This window comes from Mesoplodon mirus, assembly GCF_964341445.2.
Source record: "Mesoplodon mirus genome assembly, chromosome: 5".
Lineage (NCBI taxonomy): Eukaryota > Metazoa > Chordata > Mammalia > Artiodactyla > Ziphiidae > Mesoplodon > Mesoplodon mirus.
In genome coordinates, this window is record NC_138980.1 from 83,446,631 (window position 1) to 83,465,155 (window position 18,525).

The window sequence follows — 18,525 nt, forward strand, 5'->3', positions numbered from 1 at the left end:
AGAATTGAGGACAGTCTCGGAGACCTCTGGGACAACATTAAACACACCAACATTCAAATAATAGGGGTCCCAGAAGAAGAAAAGGAAAAGAAAGGGACTGAGAAAATATATGAAGAGACTATAGTTGAAAACTTCCCTAATGTGGGAAAGGAAATAGTCAACCAAGTCCAGGAAACACAGAGAGTCCCATCCAGGATAAATCCAAGGAGAAACACGACAAGACACATATTAATCAAGCTATCAAAAATTAAATACAAAGAAAAAATACTAAAAACAGCAAGGGAAAAACAACAAAAAACATACAAAGGTATTCCCCAAATGGTTAACACCTGATATTTCAGCAGAAACTCTGGAAGCCAGAAGGGAGTGGCAGGACATATTTAAAGTGATGAAAGAGAAAAAGGTACAACCAAGGTGACCCTACCCAGCAAGGATCTCATACAGATTTGATGAAGAAATTAAAATCTTTACAGACAAGCAGAAGCTAAGAGAATTCAGCACCATGAAACCAGCTTTACAACAAATCCTAAAGGATCTTCTCTAGGCAGGAAACACAAGAGAAGGAAAAGACCTACAAAAACAAACCCCAAACAATTAAGAATATGGTACTAAAAACATACATATCAATAATTACCTTAAATGCAAATGGATTAAATGCTCCAGCCAAAAGACATAGACTGGCTGAATGTATACAGAAACAAGACCAGTATATATGCTGTCTACAAGAGACCCACTTCAGACCTAGGGACACATACAGACTGAAAGTGAAGGGATGACAAAAGATATTCCGTGCAAATGGAAATCAAAAGAAAGCTGGAGTAGCAATGCTCATATCAGACAAAATAGACTTTAAAATAAAGACTATTACAAGAGACAAAGAAGGACACTACATAATGATCAAAGGATCAATCCAAGAAAGAGATATAACAATTGTAAATATTTATGCACCCAAAAAAGGAGCACCTCAATACATAAGGCAAATGCTAACAGCCATAAAAGGGGAAATCGACAGTAACACAATCATAGTAGGGGACATTAACACCCCGCTTTCACCAATGGACAGATCATCCAAAATGAAAGTAAATAAGGAAACACAAGCTTTAAATAATACATTAAACAAGATGGACTTCATAGATATTTATAGGACATTCCATGTAAAAACAACAGAATACACTTTCTTCTCAAGTGCTCATGGAATATTCTGCAGGATAATTGGTCTTGGGTCACAAATCAAGCCTTGGTAAATTAAAGAAAATTGAAATTGTATCAAGTACCTTTTCTGACCACAATGCTATGAGGTTAGATATCAATTACAGGAAAGAAATCTGTAAAAATACAAACACATGGAGGCTAAACTATACACTACTTAATACCCAAGAGATCGCTGCAGACATCAAATAGGAAATCAAAAAATACCTAGAAACAAATGACAATAAAAGCATGAAGAACCAATACTTATGGGATGCAGCAAAAGCAGCTGTAAGAGGGAAGTTTATAACAATACAATCCTACCTCAAGAATCAAGAATCATCTCAAATAAACAACCTAAACTTACACCTAAAGCAATTAGAGAAAGAAGAACAAAAAACCCAAAAGTTAGCAGAAGGAAAGAAATCATAAAGATCAGGTCAGAAATAAATGAAAAAGAAATGAAGGAAACAATAGCAAAGATCAATAAAACTAAAAGCTGGTTCGTTGAGAAGATAAACAAAATTGATAAACCATTAGCCAGACTCATCAAGAAAAAAAGGGAGAAGCCTCAAACCAATAGAATTAGAAATGAAAAAGGGGAAGTAACAACTGACAGTGCAGAAATACAAAGGATCACGAGAGATTACTACAAGCAACTCTATGCCAATAAAATGGACAACCTGGAAGAAATGGACATATTCTTAGAAAAGCACAACATTCCGAGACTGAACCAGGAAGAAAGAGAAAATATAAACAGACCAATCACAAGCACTGAAATTGAGACTGTGATTAAAACTCTTCCAAAAAACAAAAGCCCAGAACCAGATGGCTTCACAGGTGAATTCTATCAAACATTTAGTGAAGAGCTAACACCTATCCTTCTCAAACTGTTCCAAAACATAGCAGAGGGAGGAACACTCCCAAACTCATTCTACAAGGCCACCATCACCCTGATACCAAAACCAGACAAAGGTGTCACAAAGAAAGAAAACTACAGGCCAATATCACTGATGAACATAGATGCAAAAATCCTCTACAAAATACTAGCAAACAGAATCCAACCACACATTAAAAGGACCATACACCATGATCAGGTGGGGTTTATCCCAAGAATGCAAGGATTCTTCAATATACACAAATCAATCAATGTGATAAACCATGTTAACAAACTGAAGGAGAAAACCCATATGATCATCTCAATAGATGTAGAAAAAGACTTCAACAAAATGCAGCAAGCATTTATGATGAAAACCCTCCAGAAAGTAGCCATAGAGGGAACTTACCTCAACATAATAAAGGAAATATATGACAAACCCACAGCCAACATCATTGTCAATGGTTTAAAACTGAAACCATTTCCTCTAAGATCAGGAACAAGACAAGGTTGTCCACTCTTACCACTATTATTTAACATAGTTTTAGAACTTTTAGCCAAAGCAATCAGAGAAGAAAAAGAAATAAAAGGAATCCAAATCAGAAAAGAAGAAGTAAAGCTGTCACTGTTTGCAGATGACATGATACTATACATAGAGAATCCTAAAAATGCTACCAGAAAACTACTAGAGCTAATCAATGAATTTGGTAAAGTAGCAGGATACAAAATTAATGCCCAGAAATCTCTTGCATTCCTATACACTAAAGGTGAAAAATCTGAAAGAGAAATCAAAGAACCACTCCAATTTACCATTTTACTATTGCATCAAAAAGAATAAAATACCTAGGAATAAACCTACCTAAGGAGACAAAAGACCTGTATGCAGAAAACTATAAGACACTGATGAAAGAAATTAAAGATAATACAAACAGATGGAGAGATATATCATGCGCTTTGATTGAAAGAATCAACATTGTGAGAATGACTCTACTACCCAAAGCAATCTACAGATTCAGTGCAATCCCTATCAAACTACCAATGGCATTTTTCACAGAAGTAGAACAAAAAAATTCACAATTTGTATGGAAACACAAAAGACCCCGAATAACCCAAGCAATCTTGAGAAAGAAAAATGGAGCTGGAGGAATCAGGCTCCCAGTCTTCAGACTATACTACAAAGCTTCAGTAATCAAGACAGTATGGTACTGGCACAAAAACAGAAATATAGATCAATGGAACAGCATAGAAAGCCCAGATAAGCCCACGCACATGTGGTCACCTTATATTTGATAAAGGAGGCAAGAATATACAATGGAGAAAAGACAGCCTCTTCAATAAGTGGTACCTGGAAAACTGGACAGCTACATGTAAAAGAATGAAATTAGAACACTCCCTAACACCATATACAAAAATAAACTCAAAATGGATTAAAGACCTAAATGTAAGGCCAGACACTATAAAACTCTTAGAGGAAAACATAGGCAGAACACTCTATGACATAAATCACAGCAAGATCCTTTTTGTCCCACCTCCTAGAGAAATGGAAATAAGAACAAAAATAACGAAATGAGACCTAATGAAACTTAAAAGCTTTTGCACAGTGAAGGAAACCATAAACAAGGTGAAAAGATAACCTTTGGAAAGGGAAGAAATATTTGCAAATGAAGCAAGTGACAAAGGATTAATCTCCATAACTTACAAGCAGCTCATGCAGCTCAATATAAAAAAAAAAAAACCCAATCCAAAAATGTGCAGAAGACCTAAATAGATATTTCTCCAGAGAAGATACACAGATTGCCAACAGACACGTGAAAGGATGCTCAACATCACTAATTAGAGAAATGTAAATCAAAACTATAATGAGGTATCACCTCACACTGGTCAGAATGGCCATCATCAAAAAATAATAAATGCTGGAGAGGGTGTAGAGAAAAGGGAGCCCTCATTACAGATGGTGGGAATGAAAATTGATACAGCCACTATGGAGAACAGTATGGAGGTTCCTTATAAAACTAAAACTAGAACTACCATATGACCCAGCAATCCCACCACTGTGCACATACACTGAGAAAACCGTAATTCAAAAAGCGTCATGTACCACAATGTTCTTTGCAGCTCTATTTACAATAGCCAAGACACGGAAGCAACCTACGTGTCCAGTGACAGACGAATGGATAAAGAAGATGTGGCATATATATACAATGGAATATTACTCAGCCATAAAAGGAAACTAAATTGAGTTATTTGTAGTGAGGTGGATGGACCTAAAGTCTGTCATACAGAGTGAAGTAAGTCAGAAAGAGAAAAACAAATACTGTATCCTAACACGTATGTATGGAATCTGAAAAAAAAAAATGGTTCTGAAGAACCTAGGGGCAGGACTGGAACAAAGATGCAGATGTAGAGAATGGACGTGAGGACACGGGGAGGGGGAAGTGTAAGCTGGGATGAAGTTAGAGAGTGGCATGAACATATATACACTACCTAACGTAAAATCGATAGCTAGTGGGAAGCAGCCAAATAGTAGAGGGAGATCAGCTAAGTGCTTTGTGACCACCTAGAGGGATGGGTTAGGGAGGTGGGAGGGAGACCCAAGAAGGAGAGATATGGGGACATATGTATACGTATGGCTGATTCACTTTGTTATAAAGCAGAAACTAACACACCATTGTAGAGCAGTTATACTCCAATAAATATGTTAAAAATTAATAAATAAAAGACCATCAGTATTTATACCATTGGGAATTATACCCTTGTGTGCTTTCAACACCAACAGAAATTCCAGCTTCCCAGAGCATCAGGGAAACTCTTATCCACAGACAGATCTGGAAATTCCCTAGTCTTGTTTTACCCAGACTTCCACATATCCCCCACCTTCATGTACACAAATTACAGAGCCTAATGTAAAATGAAAATGGGGATCTCCTGTTCAAAAATTAGTAAGAATTTCCTGCTTGTAAAATCGAGACATTAAATCAAGCATGGGGGCCTTCTAAGTGTGGTGCTCCATGTGATACACCGATTATACACTTATGAGGCCGCCTATGTTTCCTACCTCAAACCCTTTCTTTATTCCTTAATACTCTGTTATCAGCAGTTTATCTGTAATTTACCTGTATCCCCAATTTCTTCTCTAAATATTCAAAAAAATTCTTCTTACTCTAACTAAATCTGTTCTGTCCCCCAAGGACACTGTCAGATCCCCGTATCCCATATAACATAATGCCTGGGGATGGGGCAGGTGTCATCTGTACTCACCATTGCTTTCCCTTTTTAGAACTTTCTCTTCCTTCTTCAAAAATCCAGTTCAATCCCACATCATCCATCTATACCACCTGGCTGTTTACTTACCTCCCCCTTGTCCAGGCAACCCATGACACCTCACAGGTGCTCAAGAAATATGTGTTGAGGAAGTTAATAAGTGACTTGTGCAATCATTAAAAAACAAAAAACAAAAAACGGTAGAATACAAATTCAACCTGCCAACTGCATAGTAAGAGCCAGCATACTTTAAGCAAAGTGACTCTTTGGCCTGAATTATTCACAATATCTAGATATTTGCATTCAATATTCTATGTAAGTTTTGTCAGAAAACTGGCTGAAACATCGCCTGTTATGAAGCCAAGTTGGTATCTATACCCTGAATATTTATGATTATTCCTTTAAGAAGCTGGGAGCGGGGGAGATGAAGGAGTCATTTGATATGACTTCAGGGATAAATTCATGTTTATTTCAGAGTTTGCTGCTAGAATAAACAGAAAACCAGACCCTGTCTCTGCCTGGCGGGACTTGTGCCTGCACAGTGAGGATGCCTCTGCTCATTGCTTCCCAATGCTGTCCTCTTCTGGCAGAGCGTGCTCATTGCTGGAGCTGTGCGAAATGAGCCTGCTTGGAAAGAGAAAGGGAACTGGGGGCCAGAGACAGTGATACTATGAGAGGACGAAAAGGAGGAAAAAGCAAATGTGGGAACAAAATGGGAAAAGCAGATTTATACCCCTCCTACCCTTTGTGTTCACTCACCCTCATTTTTCCTTTAGATGTCATCTTGTCCAGTGCCCTCCTGAATAAAAACAGAAAATTGTACACCTCTTCTGATTTGCTTTGCACTTACCTCAAGTTGCAGGGTTGGAAGAATAAATCCACGACCACCCTGACCTCTGCCTTGTCATTGCCCCTCACCTTCCTTGCACACAAATCCTGCACATGCCCTTCGTCCTTGCTCAGCTGTTCCTCTCACTTGCTGTCCACTGTTGCTCTCCTAGATAATCTCCACGCACAACAGGGCGCTCTTGAGCCCCTCCTAAGCCTGCCCTGTTTGCCCAGTTACATATGGGGACTGCTTCTAACCCTCTGTGCTAATGCTTCATCACCTTCTGGATCTGGGTTCTTCATCTCTGGAAAATACCACATTGGTGAGAGAAGTTGGGCAGGAAGCATGTTTAAAAAGAGGAAGAGAAATACCTTTATCCAGAACAAGTAACTCAGCCGTTAACTTTGATAACTTCTTGTATGAACTGATCGCATAGTCTAAAGGCTCTGTACTTGTCTTTCCTGTGGTCAAGTCACACATCGACATAAAGAATATAACAACATTGTAAATCAGCTATACTCTAATATAAAATAAAAATTAAATTTAGAAAACCCCATAAAGGATATAGAGCTTCCCGCTGTGTTTCACCCGGAAAATGCTGATACTGGTATTATATAGAGTGTTCATCCCTGAGGCTGCTTACAGGGATATGGAGTAGACCACAGTTTCTGTGAGCTTCTTCCCTCGTGTGTCCTTTAGCACCCCTGCTGCCTCTACCTGTTCATCGTTTCAGCGCCAGCTCCGAACTCCCTCTGCCTTGAGGTCTTCATAAAGATGTCATTTCCCCCATCTGCTTTGGCTGCAGGAGTCAGAACCTGTGTACCACCACTTGTCAGTTACATGCAGTGCTGTGTTGTTCAATGATGCTTTACTGAAGCACGTTTAACCATATACCTACGGTCTCTGGCATTCCAGGGTTGCTTACCCCTTTGTTAGCTGAAAAACCAGGATCTAAGTTGCTCATAGATGATGTCAGGAATCCCAGTCCTCTCCTCAGGTGATTCTGAGGATTCCTGGAGACTATGCACCTGCCTTGGCTGTTGCTTGCCATCTGTTGCTCCTGACTGCTGCTTGGGGGCTCCTTGTAGCTTCAAGGTGTTCCTTGGTCTGGTTGTCCATGTGTAGACATTGGCTTCTCTCTTATTTCACAGCTCCACCCCACACCCCAGCACAGCTAACAATAAGGCAAAGTGAAGGCTCGAAGATAACATACAGAATTAGAGTGCAGGAAAGGGACATTTAAAATTCGGCAGCAGTGACTGCTGCTCCTAAGTCCACCAGCCTTGTCCCAATGTAGGGCGCCCCCTACCTGCTGTCTTGCTGAGGTGTTGCTGTGGTTTCAGTCCCTCGTCACATAGTTGGGAGTTCCCCTTGATCTAGTTCTGAGCCCAAAACTCCAATTTCTTTTTTGTCAGTCTCTAACAAGAGGATGAAAAACCAGTGTACTCAATAATACTTCCTCAAAGTTGGAGCTTTGTCCACTGTAAAGGTGGCCATTCACATTCTTTTGCAGAATTGTTCTTCTTTGCCCCAGCTACCCTTATGAGACTAAACTCAGGACTAAACTTTGCATATCAAAAATGCCTTTTAAAGTGTTTCCTCAAATAATTAAAAAAAAGGACAATCTTTCCTTCCAATATTGAATGCTGCTATTTCTGATATGTGAAAATGGCTATAATTTTTTAAAGTTTTATCTTTTGGGGGGTCTTATTTACCAACCTTGCCTGCCTTGATGGCAAGAATAATTTCTTGTCCTCTGAGGTTTATGCCCAAATATTGTCAATTTCCCACAAAAGGGAAAGTGGTCCCCTAACAAGAAGCCAGAAAGAGATTTGAGCTCATGCCAGAAAATCCTAATTATTCCCCCAAATCCCTGGTCACCTCTTCCTCCTGCTGTGGCAGTGAGAACACAAGGTCCAGACCTCCTTGCACTCAGGTACAGTCATGTGGCTGAGATTTGGCCCATGAATATGAGTGGAATGATGAGCATTTCTTCTAGGTCGAAGAGGTAACTCCATGCTCTTTTCTCCTCGTGGATGAGCGGAAAGGAGAGGACCTACCAGGGCAACTTGTGTGTCACATGTTGAAAGTGGCAGAGATTTCATCAGCCTAGGGCCCTGAATGATGTCACGAAGGAGGGATGCCTCACTATACTGCTCACTTGCTCAGGGCTCTTTTTAAAGCAAGAAATAAAATTCTGTCTTATCCAAGCCCTTAGAATATTTTGGTCTATTTGTTACAGCACTTAGCCTACCTTAATACAAGCTGTCAGTAGAAACCCTATCAGAGGTGTCTGTACTCAGGTGTGGAGTTAACAGAGGTCTATGTGGTGTGATGAGGGTCACTAAAGGTCAAGGAGAGGCCTGCTTCCCATGCCCTATTGACTTCTATCTCAACAACTTGTCTAAGATTCCACCACATGGACTTCATTATTTTGGATAAAGACATAATACTTCTAAGAAACTTTTTTTTTAATAACCATACCATCTGAGAGAGATAGAGCATCAAACCATCAACTTCCATAAACCCCTTAGCGTGGATGACTTTCTCAAGTTTCTTTCTAATGAAATAGCTAGTGAAAAGTCCAGAAAGGGACACAGGAAAAGAAATGTGGATGGGCAGACTAGGAGAGATGGAGGGATATCTGGAAGGTGGAGCACCTGAGTTTCTTCTCCAACAGAAACAGAAGTCTGGGCAGTCGTAGATAGAAGACAGGACAGCAGGATCCTGGAGGAACCTTCATGGGGTTGGGAGGAAAGAGTTCAGAAGGTTCAAAGATGGGAGATGAAGGCATTGAAGGGAAACTTCTTGCTTGATAATTCAGCTGAATGACGGTCCTCAAATCAGGTGCTTTTTCTACCCTTCCCCTACACTTTGAGCACGTTTCTTTGATGGTCCAGCCTACTTTTTAGATCCGCATATGGCCCCTCAGAAGAGCCCTGGTAAAGATCATAAGAGAACGATGAGATTTGTTTAAGCCATATCTGCATTTTCAGTGCTCGGATATTTTGACTGTTTTTCAGCTAGTACCTTATTTAGAGATTCCCATAACAATAACCTTCTACCATTTCAGATTATGCAGTTATTTTCTTTCTGCAGCTCATGGAAAAGACAGACAGGTGGGTAGGACAAGGTCATGGGGTCATTGGCCTGAAAAGTCAACTGCCAAGTAATTCAACTGCATTTGTCCATTTATAATTTTTTAAAGAAGTGTGTACACGTAACAGAATCCATTTTATGATTAAAAATATTAACAGAACATTAAAAATTTGCATCCATATTTTGCGCATATTGTAAAATAGCTGGGTATTTTGCGGGTAGCAAATCTTGGAGCCAGTTTTTCTTGGGCTATCTGGCCCTACTGAATTTGATTATGGTACCTTCTCACTAATGCAAGCAGTGGAGGTGGCCAGTGTCCCACGTGGAGTTGAGGACTCTATTTCTCTGATCAATAGAAGGTTTGGGGGTCCTACCCTATGTCACATAGAGGTACACCTTGTTTTATTGTGCTTTTCTTTACTGTACTTTGCAGATGAGTTTTTGTTTTGTTTGACAAATTAAAAGTTTGTGGCAACACTGCATCAAGTAAATCTATCAGCACCATTTTTCCAACAACACTTGCTCATTTCATGTCTCTGTGTCACATTTTGATAATTCTTTCAATATTTCAAACTTTTTTGTTATTATTATTATATTTGTTATAGTGATCTGCATTCAATGATCTTTGATGTTACTATTGTAATTGGGCATTTTTTAGCAATAAAGCATTTTTTAAATTAAGGTATGTGTATTGCTTTTTTGGATATAATGCTACTGTCCACTTATAGACTACAGTGTAAACATAACTTTTCTATGCATGAGGAAACCAAAATATTTCTGTGATTTGCTTTATTGTGATATTCACTTTATTGAGGTCATCTGGAAATGAACTCACAATATCTCTGAGGTCTGCCTGTGGATGCTTCTTCTATTCGTTGTCTGTTGCTGCCATAATAAATTATTATAAACAATGGGTTAAACAACACACATTTATTTTCTTACAGTTTTGTAGGTCAGAAGTTCAACCCTGGACTCACCAGATAAAAACAAGTTGTTGGCAGGCTGTGTTCCTTTCTGGAGTTTCCAGGGGAGAATCTGTTTCCTTGCTCATTCAGGTTGTTGGCAGAATCCAGTTCCTGTGGTTATAGGACTGAGGTTCCAGTTTCTTTGCTGGCTGTCTGCTGGGGATGCCCTTAACTCGGAGAGGTTTTTCTCTGGTCATTGCACATAGTTCCCTACATCTCAGAGCAAGCAATAGACTGTTGAATCCTTCTTATGCTGCTATCTCTCTCAAGCACCATTTTTTCTTCTTATTCCACTATTAAGGACTCATGATTATACTTGGCCCCCTCAGATAATCCGAGATACTCTCCCCATTACAAGGCCCAAAACCTCAACCACATCTGCAAAGGTAGCATAACATGCAAGGTAACATATTCATAAGTTTGGAGAACTAGGGTATCAACATATTTGGGGACATTATTTTGCCAAACACACTCTCAATTAAGTATTATCTGAAAACATTGGTCTATAGGTGATCAGTATGAATCAATGATAGGACTTAGCCCCCATGATGCCTAGGCCAGGTTTCACTTTCTTACTTGCAGTTGGTTTATATCTATGCTGGCTTAATCTCATGTTTCCAGAAGTAGAAATAAGAGGCATTATCAGAGATACTCTGCAGTCTTGTGCTCCCAGCACCTCTCCCCACCTCCTTCATCCTCTTATACCCAAAAGAATAGTAGTTGAAATTTAGACCATTCAGATTCAACCTTAGTGGGGTTTCAACTAAGTTTGTCTGGGTGTGGAGGATATAAGACTTCATTATCCTTTACCCTACAGGTGTTATCTATTGAATATTTTTATAACAAAAATTTAAAAGAACTAAGCATAAAAGTGTACCATCCTATGCTAAATTAACAGTGTTTTTCCTGGTGTAATTCTCTCTACACCATTCAATTTGGCCCCCGCCGGAAACTCAACTGCCTCTCATGTGTGCTGTTTCTTCCAAGTGCAGGAAAACCTCATTTCCATCTCTGGCCACAGTGCTCACAGAGAGTGGGCAGGGCCAGCTGAAACAGGCACGGCCATTCATGTGGGCCAGACAGAGAGTCAGGAGGGAAGTAATAAATGATAAAGGAAGGTTGTCCATTGCCAGAGCAGGGAAAGGTCCCCACAGCGTTGGGGAAGGAAGGGGCTGAACTTCCTGACCTGACCTGGTATGGGATTAAAGCCATATGAGTTGGTTTAGATGGGGGTGTAAATAAGAGATGCTGCTAATGTCAGAAGTACAGAGAGACCAAGGGCTGTTTTCAGGTTTTCAGGAGATGGAAGACTTCGGATATCTGCCCTCTTTCTCTTCCCTGCTCACCAATGGGTCTGCTTCTCAGTAGAATTTCTTTTTTTGGGAAGAGACTCAGGCCAATATTCCCCAAGCTGAAGCAGTGTCATCTGGGAGCCATCCTTGGAAATACTGGGACCCTACTTGGAAATACATCCAAGGCTGCCTGATGAGGAGGAGCTCCCACAACCTGAGGAGCTCCCACAACGGAGCTCGAACAGATCTCCATGCTTACTCACCGGAGAAGAGTCTCCCTGTCCACATCCCTTAGTAGGATAGGCTTGTTCTGTCTCCAGTGTTCCCTTCTGATAAGACATGCCCTGCACCTTTGATGTGAACTTAATGTGCAAATGAGCATCAAGAAATCCTGGAATTCTTCCCATAACCTCAACTAAAGGGGAATTCAATAAAAGATTGTGCAGCGCCAGTTGCCAGAGCAGAGAGGGAATTGTATTGTTGCTGATGCCTCTAATAACATTGCATCCCAAGCCGATACCTACCTGAGCCAGTGTAAGAGCTCCAAGTACCTTCATCTAGTACCTGCTCTTCATCACCTAGGAGACTATCGATGGGAACCATTACAAGATTCAGATTCAGAGCTCATGGATGTGCCAACCATTGTTAAAGAAATCATTTTCCTTTTTAGAGTACAAAAATCTGCACAGATGTGAACAAATTGGGGGGAGGGCAGTTGGCAGAGAGCAGATGAGTTCTGTCCTATTAATGGTGAGACTTCAGTGACTTGCCTTGATGAAAGATGGGAGCCCTTGGATTGATGTCATTGTGACTGAACTTGCTTGAGATTTGATCCCCTGTAACATTTTCAGGCCAGCTCAGATGGAGCTGGAGCTGGAGCCAGAAGTGGAAGTCCCACGGTCGGCACCTTGACATTCCTCAAGCTGTTCCCTGTGGAAGCACAGTTCTTACAAGAGCTCATCCGCTTCTTTTCAACTGCTTCAAGAACTCAGATTTAATAATTCCTACAGATTTTTAGTTTTGTTTTGTTTTTCTCATGCTTTGAAAGCGAAGGCCCATGAATCTCTCTTTATGACCCCAAATGGTCACTCATTTCAAAGTTGAGGCCAGAACTCTTGCTTTATTTCCCTTGCTGTCTGACTTCCAAACATCAGCAGAATACAGAAGTGGCTTTTAGAACACAATGCAGTTCAAACTTTTGTTTTCACCTCGGTTTAAGATAAACCCAGACCAGCAGCCAAACTGCAAGCATGCTAAAATTCCCATTTGCCTTAGTTACTAAACATTGTACAAAATTGACATTTGTCAGATCATTTGTGTTGGAGTTAATCTTATTAATGGTGGTATCTAGCACACAAATGGCAATGGATAAGATTATGGGCTTGGAAGTCCAACAGTCCTGAGTTTGCTTCCTGACTCCAACCCTTAACTCAAGTCCAGTGTGACCTTGAATTTGCTACTTTAGTCTAAGTATTAGTTTTCTCACGTGTAAAATAAGGATACTATCTACTTGTAGGGTTGATGTGAGATTTATATAAACTGATATATAGGAAGCACTAGGCACAGTGCCTGACCCACAGTACACTCACTACACATTAGATGTTGTCATTTTTTTTTAACAAAATAAAAGAACAAACCATCAGGTATGAGTCATTAAAGGCTATCCTTTACAAGATGCTAATCTTTTGGGGGGATATCTAAAAGACTTTTTAAAAAGTTCATCTCTTGGGCTTCCCTGGTGGTGCAGTGGTTGAGAGTCTGCCTGCCGATGCAGGGGACACGGGTTCGTGCCCTGGTCCGGGAAGATTCCACATGCTGCGGAGCGGCTGGGCCCGTGAGCCATGGCTGCTGAGCCTGCGTGTCCGGAGCCTGTGCTCCGCAACGAGAGAGGCCACAACAGTGAGAGGCCCACGTACCGCAAAAAAAAAAAAAAAAAGTTCATCTCTTGCTTCCTTTGGAACATGCAGGAAAACCCAAATAATTAACACAGTTATCCTAACCTAAACTTTTATAATCTGCAGATTATGACCAAATTATTAGGTCAAATAAATTTGCTTGTATAATTTGGAGTTAACTGTGCTGTGTAAGGTCATGAATGCAAGGTTTGCAGGAACCTACCTGGTGGATCCAAAATGGCGCTGAAAGTCAGCCATAAAATGAACAAAGATCTCAAGCAAAACTGCTGGGAGTCCAGGCAAAGCAGCGCTGCCCCGAGGGAGCAGAATTTCCTGGGCAGAGCACCTCCCTGGCCCTGGCCTCCTCCCAGGAGGCCCACCTCTCTGAATACACATTCAAGGACTCAAATCCAGAGCAGCTGCACAACCCATGTACTGTGCATGGCCCTTGGGTGGGGAGGCACAGGACTTCCAGGCAGGCTTTTAGATCTCCACAATAAAACACCTATAAGCCCCTAGGAGGGCAGAGAGAACTCTTGCTGGACCTCTTCTGTAGGAGGAGGGAGCTAGCTTCCACCCATGTGATGAATCACATCACAGCAATCTCCCAACATATGAGGCTGGCACTGATGCTGAATTTTCCTTGTAGCATTTTTCACTATTAGTAAGGGAGTATGAGTTCTAGTATGAGTTCTAGTACTTTAAGTCCTTAGATCTTTTTTGGTTTGTGTCTCCTGTTGAACAATTTTATAGAGAAAAGAAGATCCCTGGTCACTAACTCAATTAAAAACATTTCCCTGGATCAGAAATAGCAGGGAGTGGCACATTATTTCAGAAAGCACAGGGATGGGAGGGAATCCAGTTTTTCTCGGGAACTAAAGAGTTGCCTGAAGTCACCACCCAAAGTCTCTGTTCACTGAATAATAGTCCTAAGTGTTAGGTTCAGAATCTTGTTCAGGAAATCAGACCAGAAGAAAAACAGCAACAACTGGCTCTGAAGTTTCCTGGAGATAAAAATGCCAGCTCTGATGAGGCGCGGCCACGTGTAATTCTGCCTGACAACTGTGTGACATGCGAGGCCCTGACATGCCAAGGCACACACACGCAGCTGCATGCTAAAAGCAGTGACACAGTGGTCACACCAGGCCCCCAAAGCACTGAGCTGGGCGTCTCGTGCTCGATGGCCTTTGGTCAATTCCACTTTTCCTTGTTTCCTCTCCTCCCCTCCTTTTCCTCCTCCCCATCATATCCCAGCTCTTTCCAAAGGATTTAATTCCTGTAACTATTTCGTAGGGAGAAAGGGCTTTACTTGGCGACTTTTGGTTTACAGGATCGTTGGTGAACAATCAGTCTGTCTGGCAGGAAGGTATGCCCACAAATATTACAGGGAACCAACTGGCTCTGGGCACTTGTCCAAGCAGCTTCGTTTAAGGCATCAAGATCATAGAAACCCTTGGCTGAAAAGTTAAAGAAAAACAGAGGAGAAAAAAAGAAGAACAAAAAATAAAAGAAAAAGAAAATGGGAAAATGGATCAGTTTTCATTCTGGAGAACCATGCTCTACTTTTTATGGAAAGTATTTTCAGGAAATACCTGTTGACTGAGGCTTTTAAACAAATCATATTACTTTTGCCAAAAAAAAAAAAGTGCTGCTCAGTCTTTTAAGGGTTGAGAACCGTTAGCTCTGAACTAGAGGTTTTTCAGTCCTCAGATTTTAAAAAGGGGAAGACATTGTTTTATGTGTTGTGATATGCATTCTTCACTAATTATTAACATCTTTGCTTACACATTATTATCTTGCAAATATAACTTTTGGCTTTCTTTCAGTTGACTCTAAATATAAGCTTACAAAAGGAAAAGAACATTTATTTGTATTTTCTTCTTCTGTAATCCTTCAGTGGAATGTTTTTAGAGGACATAACTGACAGTTGAGAGTGAATTTAAGATGAATTATATCCTAAAACTTTATCATCTCTTTATGGCTGTAAACTCAGAGATTCTTTAAGTAATTAAAGTGAAGAATGCAAACAGAATAGTTCATCTGACGAAAAAAAGCGTCCTTAAGAAAACAACAGGGCCTCCCTGGTGGCGCACTGGTTGAGAGTCCGCCTGCCGATGCAGGGGATGCGGGTTCGTGCCCCGGTCTGGGAGGATCCCATATGCCGCGGAGCGGCTGGGCCCGTGAGCCATGGCCGCTGGGCCTGCGCGTCCGGAGCCTGTGCTCCGCAACGGGAGAGGCCACAACAGTGAGAGGCCCGCATACCGCAAAAAGAAAAAAAAAAAAAAGAAAACAACAAAGGCAGCTGAGAGATATATAATCTCCATTGGCAGAGCACAGGAAAAAAGGCATATGGGTTTATTTTAGAGAAACAGTGTGGGATTTAACTTTAATAAAACTTATTTAAATAGAATGGCTTTAGTACATTAAATTGACTATGTCTTAGAATTTCCCAATATAGGCCCCCCAAAATGTAGCCAGGCATGCAAAAATATATCACATAGTTTTAAAAAAATTATTTTCACAGCATATATTTCCTCATTAAAGCCCAGGCAATTCTCATATGACTTCTGTCTAGTGGTTCACACAAACATAGCAAACCTTAGATTCTTTAACAAGCTTACTCATGTTCTTTTTCTTTTATTTTTTTCTCCGTGGGAAGTTAAACTCCAGCACAACAGGACAACCTAGTATTTCTCCCTTGGATAAAGCAAGTGTCACTTTCCATGCAGGATATGAATGTATATTTTGAGTGCTTTAAAAACAGTTAAAAAAGGAATGGCACTGACTTTCTCCTTACTCATATGAGTTTTAATATGGACTCAAAAATTCCAGAGTATTCACTGAGTCTCAGTTGAAGGTGATTCATCACATTTCTGAAAGTTTTAGGGCTTGTACTTTGGATCTGGAGGAAGGGCTATTTGAGTCCTATGACTACAATAAGTCCATGGGATGGAAACATTCATGGGAATTCTCTTTGCCTAGAGAGGAAGGGCAACTTCTGAAATAACAAAAGCATGGAGCCAAGAGAAAAACTGTAGAAAGTGCAATTATAGGACCTGACTTTTCCATCTGTAGCCAATAACAGAATGGCGAACACTCCAGGGCTTCCAAACCAGTCATTTCTCTCAACTCTTCTAGAATTGTGATAAGCATGCTCAAGCAGAGAAAGTGATAAAGATCAGAAGTGAAGGAAATAGATTTTTGACACCAAATGAGAAATGATGGGAAGACAGTCTCAAAGAGGTGAACAATTTCTTTGTGAGCAAATGCACTAATTTCAGCAGATGGATATCTTCATCTTGAGCTCTTTTCCCACCTTCATGCAGAGTCTTCCTTTAGGCAAGGACTGTGAATAGTTAGGTTCTAGCAGCCTTTAGAACTTTATCATGACAATCTAGATTCCACTCTGTGGGTTGTTAAAAAAAAAGTCTCTTTGGGTCACATCTCTAACAAGAGTGCTTAGGGCTAACTGATACTAAATCACCTCCAAGGTACCTTCCGGACATGTACATCTATGGTTACATAAAGAAAATCAATTAATTGAATGATTCTCTTAAAACCAGGAATAGTTTTCCTTTGAGGGGAATCAGGAGATCAACTGAGAAAATGACAATGGCAGATGATGAGCAAGTCTGAGCTTGTATGGCAAACACACTCTCTGAACTACTTCTTTCTCACCCTAAATGAGTAAGCATAAGGCTCTGTAATGCAACCACACATGGCAGTTTATGAAGTTCCAGTGTCATATAGCCTGTGCAGTGTTTTACAAAGTATTCATTGCAAAATTTTTAAAATCTGGACATTTCATATAGAAGTCTAGATTTCCAGTTTCTTTTGTATTATTGAAAGATACATCACAGTAAATTTAAGTAAATTTAAATTTCTTAAGTGTAACACCAGCTGGAACTGGGTAGCAGCTGTCTCCTTTAGAAAGGCAGTGTTGGGCTTCCCTGGTGGCGCAATGGTTGAGTCCGCCTGCCGATGCAGGGGACACGGGTTCTTGCCCCGGTCCAGGAAGATCCCACATGCCGTGGAGCGGCTGGGCCCGTGAGCCATGGCCGCTGAGCCTGCGCGTCCGGAGCCTGTGTTCCGCAACGGGAGAGGCCACAACAGTGAGAGGCCCGCGTACCGTAAAAAAAAAAAAAAAAAAGAAAGAAAGACAGTGCTCTCCCGCTCATAGTCCCCACCTTCCCTTTTTCCACACATGGACAAATTTATTCAATTGTGTATCCTGACTAGCAGACCCTATAAGCATTTCACTTTGGTACCCCCGCTCTTTGAACACTAAAACACATTCATATTTGAAAACATGTTTCCAGATGTCCCCAAAGGTTTTTTAGGCTACAAAGTTTTAAAGATTTGTGTTTGATAATATATGAAAGTAACTTTTGGGAAATATAGCAAATACGAGTGAGTCCCTCTCCTTGTACGGTTTGCCAGGACATAGTATCTTTATGTCTCAGCATCTGAAGACAACAATTTGGTCAGGTATTCTGGAACTGTTTTTTTCTATTTGGCTATAGCCAAGACAGTAAATGTTGCTGACTTCAGTTACTTGAACAAGTAATAAAAGAATACCTCTACTCTTTTAAATTTAGAGAGAAAAGTCTTCCCTTATACACTCAAGTCTTTTCTTCCAAAAACTTACCAGTAATGGTCCTGACTTCTGGCTTTTTCGGTTCTGGTCTCCTTAGCTCTTTAGGCAATAAGTTGTTTTCAATATGCCATTTTTTCAGACATTGTGGCTCATGGATGAAAATTGATTTTGTTCCATATTCACGACCACAGATGTAGCAAACAACTCTTGGTGGATGCCTTATCATTGTTGGCTGCAAGTAATACAAAATATCTGTTAGATAAAGTTCAGGTTTGGAAATTATACTTTTAAATTATAATACATTTAAATTAGCTAGAAAAATCAGTAAAACTTTAAAAAGTCTAACCATTCTGGTGAGTTTAACCTTTTTTGGCAGTTAAGAGAATAAACTATACTACCTGAGTGATTGAGGTGGGGGGTAAGGATGTTGGTTTGGGAGGAGGACAGGAAATGAAGAAGAGCTAACCAGAATTTTACATATTGGTACTTTATAAAAGGTATTTTCTCATTGAATAAATAGTG

The 18,525-nt window shown here is 40.4% G+C and overlaps 1 protein-coding gene across 1 annotated transcript in view; it reads right to left on the reverse strand.

The window, feature by feature from the left end:
- Positions 1–13,484: 13,484 nt before the first annotated feature.
- The window catches only part of LOC309805663 (zinc finger protein 474-like), a 95,881-nt gene continuing 90,840 nt past the window's right edge, over positions 13,485–18,525 (reverse strand). Inside the window, exons 6-7 of the mRNA XM_082623768.1 lie at positions 18,055–18,235; positions 13,485–14,863 (exon numbers count right to left, since the gene is read on the reverse strand). Coding sequence (XP_082479894.1) covers positions 14,712–14,863; positions 18,055–18,235 — 333 coding nt within the window. The 3' untranslated portion in view covers positions 13,485–14,711. The remainder of the gene's footprint in view (positions 14,864–18,054; positions 18,236–18,525) is intronic.